Here is a 21334-nt window from a genome sequence, read left to right on the forward strand (position 1 = left end):
CGGGTAGTTGAGGCAGGCATGGCGCTAAGAGCAGCCCATGCACCTTCCCCTTCCGCAGCTGGGCAGCAGGTGCCCACACTCCTGGCAGGAGCCCCTCCAGGCAGCAGGATGAGCTGGGGGGAGCAGGAAGCCTGTGTGCTACCTGCCAGGACGCTGCCTGGTGCTGACCGTCCAGTCCACACAGTGAGTGGCTGAGACTTTAGTTTTTAACGTCTGATGTGTTTCCACATCTTCCTTCAACACAAAAGCATGGCTGAGTGGCAGAACAGCCTCGGCTGCCCAACAGGCAGCACACGGGTGGTAAAATCTTCTCTTCTACGTCTCCAGCAGCGGCAAGCCGGCGCTCCGCGGAGCCGGCTGGCAGCTCTCCTGGCTCAGAGACTCTGGAAAGGAACTAGAATGCAGTCCTGTGTTTTTAATTCCCTTACAGTTTGTGGCCAAGGACAGGAAAGAGGCAGTGAAGCCAGTACTCACTGTATTCTAATCCTGTTTATTCAACACAATCCCTTCACTCTACACAACAAAGTACAAACACAACGGCGCCTAAAATGCTACAAGTTACAAAACTCAAAACAACAAATTTATAGTACTGACTGTACAATAAAAGCCAAGAGAAGCAATGTACATGTTGCCCAGGTAACCTGCAAGAGCACCCTGAGCAGCAGCTGCAGCAGGGGGTGGTCCATGATGACCCTGCAGAGCTGGCTCTCGTTATGCCCACCAATTTCAGAGGAAGGGAGACATGGGGTATGTGCGTGCGTGAGTACAAGTAGAAACAGAACCATTTCCCGGAACTAACAGGGGCCGTTTGACCGCAGGTGCTGGAAGAGGAGCCGATCAGGGGAGCAGGGCCAAGGCGAGCAGGAACGGCAGCTGCACCCAGGTGCACCCTTTCCTGAGGGACCCTGCAGACCAACAAGCGATGGCAGGACCGGGACCCCCGACCGGCCCCCAGTCATTTGTGGAAATGAAACAGGTACACCACCCCCAGGCTGGGGCCACACTACCACCTGGAGCCCTGCTTTGTCCCTGCTGGCTTTGCCACTGGATGGACTCTCTTAGGAACTGGAAATATGGGAGCTTTCTAGCCAGAAACCTGGAGGGCATGCTTACAGGCACAACCCCAAACCATGAACACTGCTCTGGAACTCTGCCTTCAGAGGAAACGTCTCAGTTGCTGTCCTCGAAGCCTGCCCTGAGTGAGGAATTTCCAACCAACCCTCCTTTGGCTAGAAAAGTGACAAAGCTGAAGTGGATGGGATCGAAGTCACAGGGCGCAGAGCTCCGGGGGCCCTGCTTATCGGGAGGAGTTGGAGCTGGAACGGCTCCTGTGGCGGCGGCGGCCAGGGGAGCGAGACCGCCGGCGCACGGGGGACCTGCGCCTCGGGGAGCGTGACCTGCGGGAAGAGAAAAGACCACATCGCACATGGAGGCCGACATCCCAGACACCGCTCCGCGTCACGGACGGCAGGGGCAAAGCTGGCTTCTTGAAGGAACAATGCTGTACAGTTTCAGTCAGTGCTTTCAGTCAGGATGGCTCCGGGGATGGCACCGACACGGAGCCCTTGGGAAGGAAAAGGGGATCTGTTGGGGAGACCCCCTTTCCTGAGGGCTATGGAAAGGGCAGCTCAACACCACTAGCAGAGGAGGGCCAGGCTCTGGCCTCTGCCAAGGGACTCGGACTCAGCCTCCTCTCCTGACCCTTCCTGTGTGTGTGTGTATGTGTGTTTTAATATTTATTTAAGTAATCTCTATACCCAATGTGGGGCTCAAACCCACAACCCTGAAATCAAGAGTCCCACGCTCCTCCCACTGAGCCAACCACGCACCCTACCCTTCCTGTCTTCTTAGCTGGGAAGGGGAAAGGGACTGCACTCCAGGGAATCCTGGTGCAACCTGTAGGGCTGCACCTTCTGCCCGACCCTCCCTCCAGCAGCAGCCACCCTGACCCCCATGCAGCATGGGGGTGGGCAGGGCTGAGTAAGGTTCCAAAGTCATCACCGTCACACTGTGTTTGTAAATGAAACAAATCCACACCGGCCCCAAGCAGTCCCCTCTAAGACTCCAAATCGCCCTACCTTCTTCTCATTCGTGGGGGCGACCGACGCCACATGGGAGGTGGTGGCAGCATCCTCCTCGGAGGGCTGAATCGCCTGGGGGGCGGCCGAGGCCAGGGGGCTAGCACAGCGGTGGCAGTGATCTCCTGGCCGTCGATTTGTCCTGTTGAAAAAAGGACCAAGTCCCAAAATATCTGACAAGCCCCCACAGCCTAGGCCAGCCAGTGCCAGATGTAGGCCTAGCCTGGTAAGCAAGGACAGGGGAACTAAGCTTGTCACAGAAATGCTGACACAGTTACTACTACTGGAGGTTTCATCAGGAAATCTGTAGGGGAGCACGGAATCTCATGGGGAACTCAATCTTGAGGCACGGGGCCACCTGATGCACAACCACCTCCAAGAGGAAGCGATACCTGAATCCACTCAATGAGGGGAAGGTCTGTGCCCTGACCCTGAACTTCCTCCTCTAGAACAGTGGGAGGGGGCAAGCAAGAGGAGTGGGGACATTTTGGGGGCTCCGCAGGACTGAGATGGGGGTAAAGTGTAAGAACTCAAGAGGGACCGCCCTCAAATAGGTGGCCTCCAACCAGGTAGCCCAGTCCTCTCCCCTGCTGTAAAAGCCACACCCCATCCAATACCTCCCAGGTGTCCAGAAGGTGGCCTCAGGGTGCTGGGTCCCCATAAGGGCAGTGTCCATTATAACTGGACCAAGACTCTAGAGCTTGGTGGTGGAGGTGGGAGGGATAATCTATGACTGCATCATAGTTCAGGAGGAAGAAAAGACTACTGGGGGCAAGGGAACAAAATAAAACAAGGTTCAGCTGTCAAGTCTGTCTTAAGAGTTTGGAAAAAGTGCCTCAGGCCAAAAAACCAGGCGTGTGAATGCAACTGAGTAAGAATAGTGAAGGGTGGAGGCCTGAGGAATCTTTAGGGCCTCAGAAAAAGAAAGAGCAAAGAAAGGCAAGGCATCGACCTAGGAACTCCAGGGGAGCACGCACCCTGACCCCAGTCCAGGGACTGCTCAGGGGACTAAGCACAGCCCTTGTATGCCCCGGAAGGGTGGAGGGTTCTTTTATCTTCTCAATTCCTACCCTCAAGAAAACAGCAAAGCTATTGTGGGAATAACTTGGGCAGGTAGACCTGTGTTCAGAACATACTCAAAAGACTTAACTAAATGCAGCCTAAGGTCCTGCCCTGGCCCACTGCCAAAGCCAGCCCAAATTAGGAATTTTCACAGGCACTGACCATACAGCAATGAGGACAAATCTGGCCAGCTCCCTCATGCATGGTGCGCAGCACAATATGCGGACACACACTCAAGTCCTACCAGAATCTTAAAACATGGGGAATATGTATAGCCCTGCACACCCTGGATATGGCCAAGTGTCCTTGGATTTTTAGCAAGTGCTCAAACTCTCAAAGATGCATGACTGAGGATCTCTAAAATGAAGGTGTGATTCATAAGGTCAAGAGCTGCTGTTTATAGCTTGATGGGCCACAATTTAAGTAGATTGAAAGAGAATTAGCTTGGCGGTAAGGAAAATTTCCTAGTATCCAAGCTCTACCAGGGCTCAAGGGCAACTACCCATCAAACTGCTGCACTGTTTTTTTTGTGTGTATAATGGGGCCTCCAAGGTTCTGGGGTGTTCCGACTCTCCTCCCTAGGTGGCCTGGCAGCCCACAGTGTGCTACGGGCAGTCCTGGTTCTTGGCCCCGGCTGTCTAGATTACAACAGCACCGAGCTGGGGCAGAGACAAGTTCTAAGCTCCGTAAACACTGACTTGAAGACGAAATGAAAACTGGCCATCCAAAACTATTCCCAAGTGTTCAACTGTTGTTAAAACCATTCTGCTCCATACAGAACAGCTATAAATGTCACAAACAGTTAAGATACAAGTTTTAGGAAAATGGATAAAATGTGTGAATTCAGCAAAGTAATCCTAAAAACGCTGAAATGTTAGCACAACAGAAAATGACTCTCAGAGCATTAAAGGAAACACTCCCATATAAAAGCCAAATGCTTCATTATTCATACTCCTAATGTAGTCTTTATTAAAAAAAAAAAATTCCTTCGTTTAATCCTTAAGCTTTTACAGATTGGAAAATTCTAAAAATGCTAATGTATTCATATTTGCTGATCTTTTTCCAAGAATAATGTCCCATAGAACTTGTGTTCAGTAAACACACACCCCCTGGTTAAGAACCGGAACCCCGAGAGAGCTCCAGGGCGATTGTGATGTGCAGCCAGACTGGAAATCAGCTCTAAGGTCCCTACGTGTGGCAGGTAGCTGGTCTTGCACAGGGAACAAAGAAGGGAGCTCAGTGGAGGGCTGGCAGGGTCACCCACCTCCATCCATGTGCTTCAGTGCCTTCTCGGCTTCGTCTGGGTTCTCAAACTCCACGTATGCATAGCCTTTAGACAGATGGGGATGCATCCTTTCTACAGGCATGTCAATCATTTTAATTTTCCCATAGGTGGAGAATATTTCCATGATGTGGTCCTAGAGGAAAGAACGGTCACTCTGATGCATACCCACAATTACCCGTGTGGGAGCTGAGAAGTCACCACACAACAGCTATGCTTCGGCACCTGGGGTAAGTCTCACACAGAATAACCCCGCTCGACGCACCATCCCGCCAGTCCTCTGAGAGCCTATGTTCTCAGTTCTGAAACCTGCTTCTCTAGTTTTCCATTTAAAATATCTGCAGAAGAGACACACCCTATTGTCCATTGGATGGATCCAAGATCCCTCACCTTAGTCACATTCCTGGTGAGCCTACCGATGTGTACTTTGGTGGGCTTAGGGGAAGGACTCCGCCTTTTCCTTTCCTTTTCATCTCTTTTGGGTGGTTTGGATCTGATTGAAAAAACAAAACACCAGAAACAATCAATTTCTGTCAAGTCAAAATTTCTTTTAGTGGGGCTGCTAACTGCCACGATGACAGTTTTTTATAAGGAAGCTTTCCCTACCAGTTCATGTATATTCATATTATCTCTGCTTCAGAAATCCTACTAAAATAGAAAGACTCTTTTTAGCTCTACTTCTATAGTAACTACAATAACTTTACAGACCCCCATTTGTAAACTTAAGTTCCCAGATAATTCACAAGTTTTAGGGGCACTCCTGAGCAGAGAAATGGTGCTGGAAGGGAGCTTACTTGGAGCGGGAGCGCCTCCTGTTATCATGCCTGCGCCTAGAAGGACTTGGCGAGCCAGAGGAGCTGCTGGAGCTGGAACTACGGGATGTGCTGGAGCTTCCTGAGCGGCTAGACGCTGAAGAAGAGCTTGAGCCACTGCTGGAGCCCGTGCTCGTGCTGGAGCCCGAGCTAGAGGTAGAGCTGGACCGGGACCTGACAAATGAGACAGATGTGTCATGGGCAACAGTGGATGGGAGCATTTCTTCCGAACAGACAAGCCTCCACGTGCTCATGCTCCCAAGAGGAAACCACTGTCCTCCTGTTTTCAAGCCTCAATGTCTCCCTTCCTCAGGGAGTGGGGATGGTATTTACCCCACCCCTGCCTGGCCAAAGCCCTAGGTGGGGATAGAAAACAGCATCCACACTGTGCAGCGACAAGGAAGGAAGGGGGCACTTCCTAGCTATACAGAAGCCTCATCTACTGGGAGGTACAGATAGAGTCTGGCAAGTCGGAAGCACCAACCCAGCCTGGAAGGTGACTACCGAGGGACTCAGGCTGCTTTTCAACTGGAGAAAAAATAAGCTTTAGGCTAGGGCAACCCAATCATGACTCTGAAAAAAAAAGCACTTGAGAGAAACACATACCCCAAGATGTCCCATTCGTTAACACCTCTAGAAAACACCCAAAGGCCATCTTCCATATATAACCAGAGTAGACCCAAACCACTCTGCCATAATTAGGGCCTTGATTAACAGGCTCAAAGTGTTTTCTGTGTAAATAATGAGGACTCTCTGGGCTCTTTCGAGAAGGGAAAGGGGCGTGGCCACAGGAGAGAGGCTGGCTCAGTGCTCTGCCCTGCGGGGTCCCACCTGGTGCTGCTGCTACCACTGGAAGCGCTGCGCCTCTTCCGAGTTTTATCCCTGCCACGATCCTTCTCACTTGACTCCTTGGTGGCCCCTTTATCTTTAGAACGATCCTTGGACTTCTCATCAGAGCGGTCTTTGCGTTTGGTAGGAGAAGGAGCCCTGGATGGTGAGGAGGAGTGTGAGATCGCATGCCCCTCTGACCAAACCCAGAAACAACACTACCCAAAAGAGGGGATCCAAAGGGCTACAGAGATCCCAGGTGATCCCAGAGCAAAATGATCTGTGGCTTAGGACACATCACTGTAATATGTAAAACATTTCCAATCTTCCCCTTTCTGAGGGTCCCTAGTAACGAGCACCCCCAAAGTAGCACTAGAAAAATCTGACAGAAGGATTACCTAGTGCTGGACTTTTTATTATTTTCTTTGACTCCTAGCAAGCTCTTCTTTTTCACTCCTGATAAATCCATTCTCCCCTTCTGAGGTGTTCAAAGCAGCAATGGTGGCCTCACTTATCTGAACTCTCACTTCTAACTCGAGTCTGAGAAACGATCCCTAATCGATTGCAATTTACGCCAAAGTGCAGCCTAATAACAAGATAAAAGGATTTACAGAGTGAACGAGTTGGCAAGGCAACAAATCTACTTTGCAGTCAAAAGGTGAGCACACGAGGTGGTGGCAAGGAACACAGTAAGCAGCGAGCGCCCACAAAGCCAGGAACATCCAGGGACCTCTTCCATTTCCTCAGTGACAGTCCCGCCCCACAGGCAGACCCTCACCTCACCTTGTCGTCTTTTCCATAAGGAAACGGTGGTGGTGCCTGTCACTTATTTTACAGTTGGTACAATACCTGTGTTTCACTTCTTAGTTTGATGATAAGCCCTCTACCATCCCCTTAGAAATACTACACCACCACATTTGCAGGCAGAACAGAAAAAAAGCCAAGTGTGGCTCTTCTGATAGGATTACTGGTGTGATTAGATCTCTTGTTTTACTGCTGCAATTTCCTTGTAGGACACATTGGATATATGATAACTGGAAGCAAAAACCATTTCAAAAGTGACAGGTACCACCATCAAAACATTGAACACCCAAATGCAAACATATAAAATGTCCCATGTGAACATTGAAAAAGCAGTAAAATAGTTAAGTTAGAAAGCAGTCCTTGCAAATGCTGAGCTTCAGTTAATGAAATGCATATGGAAGTGTTATGGGGAAAGTACCCCAAAGTCTGCTATTTACTTCAAAATGCAACAGAAAATGTTGATGGGTGGTTTGGTATATGATAAAGTAAATATGGCAGAAATGCGACTTGTAGGATCTAGGTGGTGGTTATGCAGGTATTCACCGTGCAATTCTTTCAACCTTTCTGTATGTTTACATTTTTCACCCAAAATAAAGTGTGTGTGTGTGTGTGTGTATGTGGGGGGGGAGGCATTGGAATTGGAGGACACTGATCGTAAGGGTCTAACAAAGTGCCCGCACTGCAGCATGTGCTCAGTAAATATGACTTAGAACAAACTACTAATCCATTACGTGCCTGGTCTCCTGGGGGATCTTTGACCTTCAGTATTTCCAGGGAAGTTTTCTACAGTTTGCTTGAGCTGCAGGCAAAGATCTCAGGATGTTGGTGTCATCTACTTCTATCTCATCTTCCTCAACAGCCTCTAAGTAACCCGGACAAGGCAACCACTTGGGATCCTGTTTTCACACGTGTAGGGCTGCCCAAAATGCCGAGTAAATGTCGTGACTCAAGAAAGCTTTGGACAATCAAATTAGAGCAGAAGAAAGCAGAATGTCTGTCACTTCTGCTGCTCTTCTCCAGGCTGGTAAAATTGTTTAAGATGTTTTGCTTTAAAACAATAAGGTACTACAGGTACTGAGCAAGCAACACTGGATAGACACGGTCAGTGGCCACCAATCAGGAATTACAGTTCAGTGGATAAGAATCTGTGGACCCAGCCTGCCTGTTTGATTCGAAGCTTTGCTGTGTGACCTTGGATAAGTCACATAACCTTTCTGAGCCTCCACTTCGCATGAGCATTACGGTGACAATTACAGCTCCTACACCTCCATAGTTACCAAACTTGGCACCTAGTTAAAGCTCAGTAAAGGTTAGCTTATGTTAGAAGAAAGAGATGTCTCTCCGTGTTTGGAGGCTTCCCCCCCACATAAACTCGTGTCCCAAAGTCTCACATGACCTCTTGAATGCTCAACAGGGGTCCCTGGGCCACCCCATTAGGGGATCACCAAGTGCAGCACTGTCCAACGGAAACAGTGTGAGCTACAAGCACATCCTAAAATGTTCCAGTAGCCACCGAGCAAAAAGGTTAACAGATGAAACTGACGTTCAGTAAAGTATCTGAAAGCCCATAACCCCAAATATCATCTTTTCCACGTTCAACCGGTGTAAAAACTCCTTCATAAAACACTCCCCCCGCCCCTCACTAAGCCCCTCAAACCCCTCAGTGTGGCCCCGGGCTGCCTGCCTGAGCAACACGGACCTGCAGGGCACACTCCCGGGCCCCACCCCAGTCCCAAAGGTCTGCCCCAAGGTACCCCGCGACAACGAGCACCACCGGGATTCTCAAGCTCTACACATCAAGAACCATAGGGCGAGCGGACTTTGCCGGGCGTGGCCGAGTGCTAGACAGCAGAGACTGAGGCTCTCTGTTCACACAAGTTGGGGTCACAGCACAGGACCTCGGTTACCTCCCCCATCCTCCGGAAAGGTGCGCGTCCAACAGCCAGAGAGAGAAAGAACAGTTAGTTAAACCTCGAGCAGATGGCGTTTCGGCTCCCATCTTCAGAGCACCTTCCCCACTGAAAAGTGCATTTTCGGCACAAGTCATGCGAAATTAAGAGGAAAAGGCCACGACTTTGCTTTCCCGTATCCTCCCTTCTGGGGCAGCCCGTGCGGCCGCGCTGAGGGACAGCGGGGGCCGCGTCCCCGAGGGGCTCGCACCGACCAGGGCACGGCCCACTCAGCTAGTGGCCCCGAGGGGAGGGTCCGCCGGTCCTGCAGGGCACCCCACAAAGCATCTCCGCCCCCGCCGTCCCCGTCCGCGTTCACTCACAACTCCCCAGTTCAGGCGCCGGGCCGCGAGCGCTTCCAGGGCAGGGCCTGGCGTGGCGGGCCTGGGTCTCCACGCCGACGGCAGAGCCCCGAAGGCGGAAGCCGCGCTCCCGGCTTCTCCGAGTCCCGCGGGCCTAGCCGGGCGCGCCGCAGAGGGGGGACGATCTGAGGCGCCCTTCCGCCCGCCACGGCCCCGACCACTTCCGGGCCGCGGCCTCGGCACCTCCCACTCCGCCCGCCCCGGGCCACACTCTTTCTTCTCACACCCGCTGCCGCGCCGCCAGGCTGCCGTGCCTACCGAGAGGCCGAGGGGCGGGCCGGCTCCAACCACGCGCCCCGCCGAGCTTTGCGGGCAGCCCCCGAAGCTCGGATGGGGTCGGATTCCCCCAACTTACATCTTCCCGCCGCCGCAACCTCCTCCCGCTGTCTTCAGCCGCTAAAGCCCGCGCCTCTCTGGCGTCAGGATTAGGGAGCGGGAAGGCGCCGCTGTCGGGCGCGGAGCGATGACGTAAAGCGTCTCAGCCAATGGAAGCGAGCGAGGGGAGTGTTAAAGGGCCACGGCCGTTTCTGGTGAGCCGCGTCGGGGACTCTTCTTCTATATCCTTCCCTGGGGAGGTATCTGGGGCTACCCGCGGCTGGGTGCGTCCCACATGGGGCCCGCAGATTGTTGGCTGGGGGCCGCGCCGCGCGGGCAGCTCCCGGGCCGGCGCGGAGGGAGTTAACGCGGCTGCGGCCCCGCCCCGCCCATCGCGCACGCGCACTGGACTCGCAGCCCTTGATCCCGCTACAGCGCGCGCGGGGCGGCGGGGCAGTGTGGACGGTGCGGGCGCGGCGGGCGGTGCGGGCGGTGCGGGCAGTGCGGGCGCGGCGGATTCTGGCGGCGGACCGTGGGGCCCGCAGGGCGCAGGGGGCCAGGCAGGTGCAGGGACGGGTTGGTGAGATTAAAAACCACACGAGGTGTGCGGAGTGACGGTGCGGACCCCGCTTCTGCGCTAGCGGGGCTCGGCCGGGTCCCGAGCCTGGATAGGGGGCAGTGCGGCCATCGCCAACTGGGAGCGAAAGGCAGGGTAGAAGACATGATGTGAAGCGGGAAGCGCCTCCGAGGAGGTGACGCTGCGGCTGGGACCGCAGTAGGAGCGGGCGCCCGGCAGAGGGACTAGCAGGTGCAGCGGCGCGGAGGCTCGTTGGAAGAAGCGAGGGGAGGCCGGGGTGGCGGCTCGCAGGCCGGGGCTAGGAATGTGGGGTTCAGCGGTGCTGGGGCGACATGGAGCATGTGCAGCATCCCGCGCCGAACCGTCACCCCTCTGGCCGGTGGACAGTGCGGGCAGGGAGGCTGACTCTTCTGGCAAAGTAGTGGCCCCGAGCCCAAGCAGGAGGCTGGGAAGAGTAAATCTCGGTACCCAGCGGGCCAGAGCTTTCGGATTTTGTTCACCGAGGTGCCTCCGGCGTTCCCGGCCGGTGTCAGGCAAGCGGTCGTTACTCCATGACTCAGTGGGAGGAAGGAGGGTGCACCCTGCCGCAGACGTGGTCTGAACAGGTAGGTGCATCAAGGAAGAGAAGGCAACAGATGGCAAGCAGATCTCTTTTGGAGGAAGGAACCCCGGTGACTTGGAGATGGATTAGCTGCCAGGCAAGGACAGGAGAGTCCAGGTTGCAGCTAGTGCCCAGGGAGGGATGGACGGTGCTGCAGACGCTGTCTGCAAGTCATTGCTCTCTGCATGCCTAAAGGGCCTTGACCTAGCAGAGCCTTTGCCCAGGGCGGCACCAACACCCTAGGGTGGGAAGGGAGCAGGCCAGTGACCCCACCATGGCGAGAGGGGGGTAGGGACACAAGCAGCTGAGCTGACAACCGCCTGTGCTTTTTAAAATGTGCCAAAGTGATGTAACTTGGCATGCATACAAATTTTAACACGTTTTATATTAGATCTAAAGCATGATTTATTCAGACACATAAATTTAATCACATTTGTTTCTAAATATTACAGATTTTTGTTATCAAGTGTGTTATCAGCTGTTGAGCTTTAAAATTTGAGCATCTTGTCTTTGGCATTTTGAAGATCAACAATGTGTTCGGAAGAAACGTAAGAAGTTAAAACTGGAGGCCCCCGGCCCTGCCTTCCAGGAGTTCTGGCTTCCCCTTCTTACACCCCTGTGCCAACCCACTAAGGCTCTGGGGGCTGAGGGCTGGGATGCGGGTCCTCTGTGGACCTTTGAAGGTCTTTGGTCCAGGTTTGATGGCGGGGGTGGGGCAGGGCTCCTGCAGACAGGGCGATTGGCAGCCAGCCCCAGGCCTGGTTCTGCCAGTGTCCTGAGCCCCTCCCTTCCTTCCCAGGGTCGAGGGCCACCTCTTGGCATGTGGGGCTGCTCTCACTTTGGAATCAGAATGTTCCCTCTGCCTTCGTTCTCTATGGGCCTGATGGCCTCTGCAGTGCCTGTCCTTGGAGGCTGGTGACCTGGGACACGGTTTAGTGGTAGCCTGGATTGTGCTGGAAGTCACGGTGGGCCATCTAGGAGCTTCAAGTAGGCATTGCATTCCCTTGTAAACCATGTCCAGAAAGCACTAATACCTGTCGCTAATAGTCCCTGCGCTAAGGACACGGGGGGCCTGGCCAAGTGCAACAGAGGGGTTTGGGTGGGGTCAGGGAGCTGGTGATGGCTTGGTGACCTTGAGGGAGGCGTTAGAAGAGGAGCTGGCTCTTACAGGCCTGGGCTCCTGAGTGCCTGTACACCCTGAAGGAGCCCAGGAAGAGGCTCTGGCTGGTCCTTCTGGGTGGCCAGGCTGGGTCTTTTTTTTTTTATTTAAAGATTTTACTTACTTTGACAGAAAGAGACACAGTGAAAGAGGCAACACAAGCAGGGGGAGTGGGAGAGGGAGAAGCAGGCTTCCTGCTGTGCAGGGAGCCCGATGCGGGGCTCCATCCCAGGGCCCTGGGATCATGACCTGAGCCCAAGGCAGACGCTTCACGCTTCACGCTTCACAGACGGAGCCCCCCAGGCGCCCCCAGGCTGTGTCTTAAAGGGCCAAACCACCAGTGAGGATCTGGAGTTGTGGGGAGGCCTCTGCAGCTCCAGGCTTGTGTCTCCAAGGTGTGGGGTGTCCGGTCCTCAGACCTGCCCCCCTCCTCCTGCCAGCAGGCAACTCTGGACTCTCCTAGGGGTTGCTGAGCAGTGAGCTTGGGGGCTTGTGCTGGTTTTCATGCCCAAAGCCCTGTGTTCATTTCTGCCCCAGGGAAGTCAAGGGTAGTGACACTAGAGCTGGGGGGAGCCACAGGGGGCAGGGTGGGGTCCAGCCAGAGCTGGATACAGAGCAGTCAAGCTGGTGTGCTGAGGGCCATGCAGAGCGTGACTGCGGCCGAGCCGTCTTGGCCCCTGGCCCTGCTCCCAGGGCCTGTGTTGTGCCATCCACAGCCAGTTGACTTGGAACTTCTCCGATCTTGGAGGCATCTGACACCAGTATCTGTGGGGTATAGGCCGGGCCCCAGGAGCGGGGCCTGGGCAGCCCTGTGTGTTGAGGAAGGAAGGCAGGGCCCCCGCTCCCCGGGCCCGACCCTGTAGCTTCAGCTCCTCCTCGTGCCTGCTTGAGGCCTAGGCCATGTGGGCCTGTCGGGTGGGGATGGGACTCCAGGGCCAAACACCCTGCTTTCTGGTGGTCTCCTGAGGGGCTGTGGGGCCCGAGTTCTCTGCCTTGTTGACCCTTCGCGGGTAGCCTCTCGGCCCACCTGCCCTAAGCCCCCTCGTGCAGGGACGCCAGTGGCTTTCCCTCCTTCGGGAGAGGGAGTTGAATCTTCCAGGGTTTGGAGTTGGACCTGAGCCGGGGTTCAGGGAAGGGGCCTCGTGTCTGCAGAGTGGGGTATCACACATGGCCTGCTGGCCTCAGCTGTGGGGTGGGGTGAGCAGCCTAATCCTGATCTTGGTGTTTGGGGAGACCTCTTAGAACCTCTGTGGGTCAGCTCCTTGATGCAGGAGCAGGTGGGGGTTAGCCCCTCTGGGCCCAGGTGGAGCCCAGGCTGGCTACCCAGGAAAGTCCCTCTGTGTGCAGGTAAGGCTCGGGCTTTTGGTGTGGCCACAGGGTCTGGGTGAGCACAGGTGGCTCGCCCTTCACTGACCAGTCTGCATGGGAGTGGGAGTCTCAAAGGACCCGGCTGGCTTATACCATCAGTGTCCCGCTGGTCCCCAGAAGGGAGCTGGACAGCAGCTGGCCTCGGGTATCCTGTAGATGGAGCAGCCAAACCAGTCAGCCTGCCTGCTGGTCTGGCCCCCGGTCTCTTGGAACCCTCACCCCTTATCTCCAGGCTCTGGCCCTGCAGGTATCAGGTCTGGGGTGTTGGGACATTGCTGTCTCTATGTGATCAAAGAATTGGGCTCACGTGGGTCCAGGCCAGGCAGGCTGGGCCAGGTCGTCCTTCACCTGGGGGGTATGGTCATCCCCAGGCAGCTTGTGGCCACCCTCGGACCAGCGCCTTCCAGCCTTCCTTCCAGGTGCTGGCCTTGGCTCACTCCTCCATCAGCCTTAGTCCGTCAGCTGCTTCCTGAGACTGGGCTGAGGGTCCCCGAAATGCAGCTGACCTCAGCTCCCCCTGGAGTCCTGTACTGAATATCTGGGATTGGCATTTGCCCAGCAAAAAACTCCAGTTTGCCTTTCTGTGTTGTTGCAACCAAAGGGCCAGGACACTCCATGGTGGGCAGGGGGGTGGGTCACTTCTGCTGGGCTGTGGGGCTTCCTAAGTGAGGTGGGGTCTTAGCAGCTCAGGCGGGCAGCAAGAGCATGCCTGGTGGGGCCCCCCTCGAGGATGCCAGTCTGCACACTGCAGTCGTGGTAGAGGCTGGGATTGTGTCCTGGAGCCTGGCTTTTATCTGGGGTACGCAGCTGGTGTCCCATCTCACTGCGCCTGGTGCAGCCCCGCCTGTGTGCAGGGCAGTGACTCAGACACAAATGCACATGATGTCCAGGGGTTGGGCCCTCCTGCTGTTCCTGCTTCCTGCCATTCCATCTGGAGCCTCAGGGACACCTTGACGCCGGGAAAGGACCTTGAGAGGGCGTCTCCACCTGGACACAGCAGGCAGATGGAATCTGACTCCCTGAGGCCTTGATGGTGACACAACGCCCAGACCCGCCTTCTCTGGACTTTGTACTCGCAGAGAAATAAACGCCGGTCTTTTTTTAAACTGCTGGGGCCCTGCCTTCTGGTGTGTGCGGCCAGCAGGCTGAGCCTTCGCTCCCCGGGAGCTGTTTCTGTGGCCGGGGGTGGGGTCCCCTGGACACACGGCAGCGGACTGTGGCCTGCTGCCTGGCATTCTTCCCCAGGGGGGAGCAGTGGAAGGGCTCGGCCTGAGGCCCAGGCCTGGCCCAGCAGGATCTGCCCCCTCCTCTGTCAGGCCATGTTCTGAGTGGCACTGTCATGCTGAGGGACGGGCCACTGTGTTTGGGTTGAGCCACACCATTGGACGGGGCCGGATTTTCCACAGACCTCCTCAGCCTTCGCGTGGGTGTCGGGCCCCTTGGGAGTGTCTTCACCCTCCTCCCCTCCCTCCCCCCCCCCCGCCCGCCCCCCTGACCCCCAAGGCCCCAAGGCCTGGAGGAGAGGGTTGGGCTGGGGATGGGGGATGAAGCAGGTCAGCTCTCCTGTTGGGTGTCTGTCCGTGGTTCCTTTCCCATCTTGGGGCCCGGAGCTGCCTCAGCTCAAACCAAACCAGCTAGGCTCGGGGAGAAAAGGGTTCAGGCCCCACTCCTGGCTCCTCAAGGATTCTCAGCTCCTGTGATGGGTGTCCAGCAGCCTTGCGCATGACCTGACGATGCCCCTTCCAGCAGGACTCCTGGGGTCCCTCCTGCCTGGCTGCAGTGCTCCACGCTCGTCCCACAGACACCCCGGGCCCTATGGGCTCTCACCGACTGTGCAGCACACCGGCCCCTCTGGTCCCCACTGCGGCAGCTCAGCCCTGCCCTGCCCTCTCTCCAGCCACTGGTGGTCTTCCGAAGAAGGGTCTGGTCAGGACCACGGCCACTTTCATCCTGCCTGTCTCCACAGCCCTCTCTCCTTGTCCCGTCACACAAAGCACCTCTCTCTGGACCAATGCAATCTGATTCAGGGTCGGTGTGCCTCGCACATGCTGTTCCTTCAGTCTTGAATGCCTTTCCTCATGCCCTCAAAGGAAAGAAAAAGCCAGATTTCTAAATCTCTAACCCACAAGCTGAAAAGCAAGCTCAGGCCGTGGAGCAGTGGGGCCACCGGCTCTGCCCCTCCTCGCGCCGCCTGGCCAACCCCAGCAACCCTGAAGCGGCGCAGGCCTGCCTCCCAGAAGCTGCTTCCTGTGGGGCACGTTCAGGGCCACAACCACCCCGAGTTTACGTTTTATAACATGGAACTAAACGATGAGGGTGTAAGGAATTCTGAGGGGAACAGAAAGCTACTGGAGACTTTGCGGCGTTCTAAGCTTGGGGAGGCTGATAAAAATGCGCGAGACTGTCCTAAAGTGATGCAACAAGTCTCTAGAACTATGAATCCTAAGGGAATACAGAAAACAGAGATTCAAATTGTGGAAATTTAGGAAACTAAGAAATGGGGCGCCTGGGTGGCTCAGCCGTTAAGCGTCTGCCTTTGGCTCAGGTCATGGTCCCAGGGTCCTGGGATCGAACCCCACATTGGGCTCCCTGCTTGGTGGGAAGTCTGCTTCTCCCTCTCCCTCTGTGCACACACTCACTCTCTCAAATAAATTTAAAAATCTTAAAAAAACTATCAGAAATACGAGCATATAAATAAAAAGGAAGCTGATGCGGAAGAAGAATCTTCTGCCTAAAGCCCCGAATGGCCCTGGTGTCCGAGGCCTCCCGCCCCTCGGAGGTCTGCACAGCCCACCCTGACCCTGTGCTCGTGCCTCCTGGTGGGGACCGCGGACCTGCCGGGGGGTGCCTGTTTAACCCGCTCTGGCACCTGCCGGCCTGGCTGCTTCACCTCCTGGCAGTGAGCGCTGGAAGTCACTCCATATAGACCGAGGTCATGTTCCCTCCCGAACTTTATTTTCTGGACAGAGTCACCGCGTGTCAGGTGCATCCTCCATAGACATAGACGGTCCCTTGGTCCCGCAGTGGTCCCTAACTGGCCTCCTGCTTGTGGCTTCTCCAGAAGCCAGCCTCGGGCATGAAGGACTGCCTTCTCTCCCCGAGCCCGCTGACCCTGGGAGACGCTGGTGTGATGGCGCCGGGCGTGGGGTCAGCCCTGCCTGGCATCAAGAGCATGCTCCGTGGAGCAGCGACTCCCAGGCCCCCCGGAAGCCAAGACCACAGACTGTGGTCACAAGCAGCACCTCCCTTGTGGACGGCCACAGGCAACACTCTCCATTCCGGGCAGCCTGGCGAGCCCTGCTGCCCGCTGTCCTGCTGGCTCCCCGTGTCGCCCCTGGGAGGCTCCATGCTGTGTGCAGATATGGGGCTGTTACTGGTGCTCGTCTCGTGAGCACTTGAGGAAATGCAAACCCCAGGTCGGCTGCAGCCCCTTCCCGAGGGGCTCTCTGCCCAGAGACCCCAAGGCTCGCCCGCACGTGCCTGCAGGGCTGCTTTTGCTGGGTCCTGAGTTCCAGAGAGGGGCTCTGGCCACTGCCTTGGACACAGATGTTTGCATGCTGATTCCCAGCGTGAGGGCTCCGACATCCTGGTCCCCACTGTGCCTTGATTCTCGCGTCCATTATAGAAAACGGTGATTGGAAATAAAGGTGCAGGATAAGATGAACTCGGAGGGGGAGGACGCCTGCCTGTGCGGCCACTTGCCCCACGCCTGCTGGCTCCTCATGGCCCCTCGTCCTCGGCAGGTGGCTGCAGGTGGGCGAAGCTCAGGAAGACCTGCTCCAGTGAGATCTGGCTCACAGAGTAGTCATCCACGGCATACTTCTCCTTGGCCTTCTCCAGAACACCAAACACCTTGTGGGAGCAGAAAAGCGGCTGTTAACAAGCCCAGGGGTGGGGGCACCTTGGCTGGTCTGGGAGTCCTCTGGCCCCAGGGGGTGGGGGGGTAAGGCTCCCAGAGTTCCTACCCTGCCCCAGCTGGAGCCCCGTGCTCCCCGGAGGAGGTGGGGGGCTGTGCAGGACGAGCAGGCCCTGGGGGCCAGGCTTCCCCCGAATCTTCCCAGCTCGGAGTGCAAACTTGGGCACGCTGTCTGGGCCAGTTTCCTTTTTGCACCCATTTTTTTTCTGACTCAAATGAGCCTCTGAACCTGGCAGATTTTAGGATGAGTGCTAGAGCAGAAACTGTAAGACTCCTCTCTGGAAGGAGCCTAGAAGCCCCACAGAAGGAGTGATGGCTGTGAGGGCCTTCCCCAGCCCCAGCTAGGCTGGTAGGGCCCACACTCACCTTGGCCCAGCTGAGGTCATCCCCGGGCAGGTGGTAGTGGACCATCCCTTGGTGCTCATCTTCCAGGACGCTGCCTGCATGAAGAAGATACCGTGTGCCCATGAGGGCCAGGCTGGAGGGCCTGGGACCATGCAGTCATGGCCCTCCTCCCAGGGGTCAGGGACGGGGGACTCGGCAGGGGTGAGGCACAGATGCCCTCTGTGCAGTGGCCCTCACCTGGGAAGGTCAGGTTCACAAACGCCTTGAACTCCTCCAGCGCCTCCTGCTGCCCGTCGCAGCGGACCTTGGCCCGCAGGGAGTAGCCGCTGCCAAACTTGCTCTTGAGGTGCTGTGGGCTGCCCAGGCACTTGAACTGACCCTGCACCATGATGGCCAGCCGGGTGCATAAAGCCTCGCATTCCTCCATGCTGGGGAGAGGGGCAGAGGCCTGACAAGGGGCCGGGGGATGCCAACACCTGCCTTCTGTGTCAAAGGCTCAGGCAGAGGGGCCGGTGTCAACGGCCAGATCACACTGTTCCTGATTCCCATGTTCAGAGGGTGGCCCACATGGCTAGCTGGCGACTTTCCTCACAGACTCTGAACCAGCTGCTGACAGGTCTTCTGTCCACCCGGCCCCACCCGGCCAGCCCTCGTCCCGGCTCTTCCACTGACCCCCCGAGACCCCGGCTCTACCTGTGGGAGGTGATGACGATGGCCTTGCCCGACTCTCGGGCCCGTGCCACAGTGTCCCAGAGCAGGCGCCGGGCCACGGGGTCCATGCCAGTGGATGGCTCGTCCAGGAAGATGACCGAAGGCTCTCCAAGCAGGGCGATGCCTGTGCTCAGCTTCCGCTTGTTGCCACCGCTGGGAGCAAGGGGGAGTGTAGGGGGCAAGGCTCATAATTAGCACAGGCTCCCTGTGTCCTAGCATCAGACTGGGCCCAGTGATCACAGAGCGCCCCGGGTAAACAGGAATGAGGGGATCGTGCCTGGAAAGCCCACCTTGTGGTTTTGGGGGCCCCAAGGAAAGCTGTGCTGGGGGGTCAGTCCACACCCACACAGAGGACGGTAACACCGTCGGTTTCTGCTGACCAGGGTCTGACAGGCCTGACCTCCCCCTGGCCTGGCTGTGCCTCCCAGTGGCAGGAACCGGCAGGGCAGCCCCTCCCCCCCCGCCCACCCCCGCCCCACGCTGCCTGGGTCATGCCACCAGATCCCCATCCCATCCTGGAAAGACGGGTGGGAGCTCTGGCCCTGGACCCGTTTGGCTGCCCCCAGCCTTACGGTAAGGGAGACTCAGACTCCACCCCAGGGGCGTGGCAGTCACTGCGGCTCTGGGCGGTTAGGGGGCCAGAGTGCAGCCACACCTGTATGTCCTGACCAGCTTGTTGGCGTGTGGCTCCAGAAGCAGGCCCCGGAGCGTGTTCTCCACGCAGGCGCCGATGTGGCGTTCGGGGATGCCCCGAAGCCGGGCGTACATGACCAGCGTCTCCCAGCCCGTCATGTGGTCCAGCAAAGCGTCAAACTGGGGGCAGTAGCCGATCCGCTGCCGCACCTGGAGGTGGGGTGCAGGGGGTGCAGCGGGTCAGAGGGGGGCTCCTCCAGGTTTCTCCCAGCGGATCTGTGTGGGGCGGCCCGGCGGTGGACAAGCCCCGGCGGCCCCCACGCTGCACTTTGTCAGGGACACTGGAGGGCCCTGGCCAGCTCGCGGACGCCCGGGCGCACATCCCACCCCACCCCTAGGCGCCAGAGACTGCAGGAGCCAATGCGGCCACGGCATGCGGGGTGGGCAGGAGCACGAGGCCACCATCACTGTGATGTCTGTGTCACCGCTCCTGCACCATGAGACGTTAAGCAGGCGCGGGGCATGTAAGCCCTTCCCCTCTGCTCCCGCTGATCAAGGAGGGGTTTGCGGGCGGCGCCTCTGGGGCGGGCGGCGCTTGGACCCCGTGCAGCCGCACCGTCTCCCCAGCTACTGCAGCAGCAGGCGAGGGGCCGGCAAGCCTGGGGCTGGTCTGTGGATTCCAGACGGGGTTTTCTCTCTCTTTACCCTCCTGGGGGCTCCTAGGCTTCAGCCGCCCGGGAACACCCTCTCTCTGCCGCTGCCCCATCACTCAGTACCGTCCCCGTGCTCTCCCACCCCCTGGAGCTCAGACCGGACAAATGGATGAGTCCCCTCCCTCTCCAGCTTCTAAGATGTGTTTATGGTTTTCTTTTTCCTGCCTGTGTGTCTAATCTTGTTTGTTTCTCTAAACACGGTAAACACAGGTGTTTTAGAATCCAGGTCTGGCGGTGGCAAATCTAAAGTGCTGGGCTTTTTTCTCCCGCGGGTTCTTGACACGGGGCTATGCTTCCTTTGTTTCTCAGTGTGTGTGAACTGCCCACAGGCCCTGGAACACTGTCTGGGGCTTCTTGGGGGGCCTCAGAGGAAGGCCTTCCTCTAGACAATGTAGGCGGCACTCTGCAGGCATGGCGGACTAGAAGCCCCCACTGCCAGATGGGACACGCGGTTGCCCCAAGGCCCTGGCCCACGCTCTGCCTCTCCCCTCGGCACACAGAGGACCCCCCAACCCAATCCCCAGGGGTGCAGAGAGTGGGAGGGCAGCCTGGTTCATCCTTACCTGGCCCCACGTGGAGAAAGTCTCATGTCACACCCTACCATGGGGGCCCCGGGCCTCGGTTTCTCCTTCACTCAATAAGGCCCTGAAACCTGTGCCCGGGGGGCCAGGAGCACCGTGTGCTCTCTGCAGAGGTGGAACCTGCCATGCCTCTAGGGGCTCAAGAATTTTGGCTGGGGCTCCTCACTGTGCATCGGGCTCTATGATGCTCTTAACAATGGGCTTTGTCACTGACATTTTACCCAGCTGTGGTTCTTGATGGAATGCCTGGTCTGAGCAGCTCAGGGCACCGTTATGATCAATCTGTGCACATGGACTGCACAGTGCTGTGAGCACCATGGCCCTGGGGCCAGAGAAGCGGCTTCTCAGAGAGAGGCTGTGGCCTGGGCCCTTCGGGCCTAGGGGGCTCTTATCTTCCTGTTCTCTCTGTTCTCCCCATTGCTTTGCTCTGGCCCCAGTCACTGCCTCGTCCTCCTGTCCACGCACCGTGAGCCAGAAACGAGCCCCATCCCTGCCTCCACGGGGCCCCCTCTTCCCGCCTCTCTGGCTGCACCCACCTTCCCGATTTCAGAGCTGATGCTGTAGCCCCCGACAAAGGCATCCCCAGATGTGATGGTCTCCTCCCCCGTCAGCATTTTGAAAGTTGTGGTTTTCCCGGCTCCGTTGAAACCCAGCAAGCCGAAACACTCCCCTTTATGGACTGCAAGGGAGATCTTGTCCACAGCAAGTAGGGGCGTCGTCTGCTCGTACACCTGCGGGACACCGGGCTTTGGGGCCTGCAGGCAGCCAAGAGGGGTGCCCGGGGCCCATGTGGGGAGGCCCACCTTACCTTGGAGAGCTCCTTGATAACCAGAGGTGTGTCCAGCAGGGAGTCCATGCTGGGGGCCAGGACCCGGTTCCTTTCATCCACCACGTCCTGGTCCTCAGGAGGTGCTGACGTCCGAGCGTACGCTTCCGTCTAATTGTTCCAGAAAAAGACCACATGAGTGAGCTCCAGCTCAGGGTGTCCTCTTCCATGGGACAAAGGGCGGGGGTCTCTAAGACCGCTGGTGTGCTGACTCAGGGCTTTCACAAGGACAGCTGGTGGACTTAAGGGCTGACATGAGCACCGAGGAGATGCAGACAGCCAAGGAGCAAGGATGGTGCAGCACACATCGAGAAAGCCAAGAGCCTCTGGTGAGGGTGTGGGGGGCTGTACTATGTGGACAGAAGCTCCTTGTCAGAGCGGTCTTCAGAGGTCAGAGCAGACCCCCCGCCCT

The 21334-nt window shown here is 57.1% G+C and overlaps 2 protein-coding genes across 10 annotated transcripts in view; both read right to left on the bottom strand.

Moving 5' to 3' along the window:
* Positions 1–470: 470 nt before the first annotated feature.
* On the bottom strand, positions 471–9658 carry RNPS1 (RNA binding protein with serine rich domain 1). Of its 5 annotated transcripts, none has more exons than XM_045874736.2 (8): positions 9533–9636; positions 6461–6648; positions 6066–6221; positions 5217–5408; positions 4813–4915; positions 4405–4558; positions 2079–2220; positions 471–1397 (listed from the first exon to the last, which is right to left on the bottom strand). In XM_045874736.2, the coding sequence occupies exons 2-8, from the start codon at positions 6529–6531 to the stop codon at positions 1298–1300; spliced, it is 918 nt and encodes a 305-aa protein (XP_045730692.1). In that variant the 5' UTR covers positions 6532–6648; positions 9533–9636; the 3' UTR covers positions 471–1297. The 5 variants fall into 5 exon arrangements, with proteins under 5 accessions (XP_045730692.1, XP_054363426.1, XP_054363424.1 ...); XM_054507451.2 differs by lacking the exon at positions 9533–9636 and adding an exon at positions 9139–9271; XM_054507449.2 differs by lacking the exon at positions 9533–9636 and adding an exon at positions 7602–7770.
* A 6464-nt stretch (positions 9659–16122) lies between these two features.
* ABCA3 (ATP binding cassette subfamily A member 3) overlaps positions 16123–21334 on the bottom strand; it is a 41514-nt gene continuing 36302 nt past the window's right edge. For all 5 annotated transcript variants that reach the window (XM_064592359.1, XM_064592358.1, XM_064592361.1 and 2 more), the window contains 7 exons: positions 20905–21033; positions 20633–20827; positions 18825–19012; positions 18152–18322; positions 17696–17886; positions 17480–17553; positions 16123–17049 (listed from right to left, as the gene is read on the bottom strand). In XM_064592359.1, coding sequence (XP_064448429.1) covers positions 16918–17049; positions 17480–17553; positions 17696–17886; positions 18152–18322; positions 18825–19012; positions 20633–20827; positions 20905–21033 — 1080 coding nt within the window. In that variant the 3' untranslated portion in view covers positions 16123–16917. The remainder of the gene's footprint in view (positions 17050–17479; positions 17554–17695; positions 17887–18151; positions 18323–18824; positions 19013–20632; positions 20828–20904; positions 21034–21334) is intronic.

This window comes from Mirounga angustirostris, unplaced genomic scaffold (genome assembly GCF_029215605.1).
Source record: "Mirounga angustirostris isolate CCGP_5_RB_7025 unplaced genomic scaffold, mMirAng1.0.hap1 SCAF_5, whole genome shotgun sequence".
NCBI classification, from domain to species: domain Eukaryota; kingdom Metazoa; phylum Chordata; class Mammalia; order Carnivora; family Phocidae; genus Mirounga; species Mirounga angustirostris.

Coding starts and splice junctions, on each gene's coding strand:
- RNPS1 (XM_045874736.2), bottom strand. CDS start 6,531: ATGGATTTATCAGGAGTGAAAAAGAAGAGCTTGCTAGGAGTCAAAGAA. Junction 4,916..5,216: donor AGGAGGCGCTCCCGCTCCAA/GTAAGCTCCCTT, acceptor TTTTTCAATCAG/ATCCAAACCACCCAAAAGAG. Junction 2,221..4,404: donor ACTGAAGCACATGGATGGAG/GTGGGTGACCCT, acceptor TTTTTTCAACAG/GACAAATCGACGGCCAGGAG.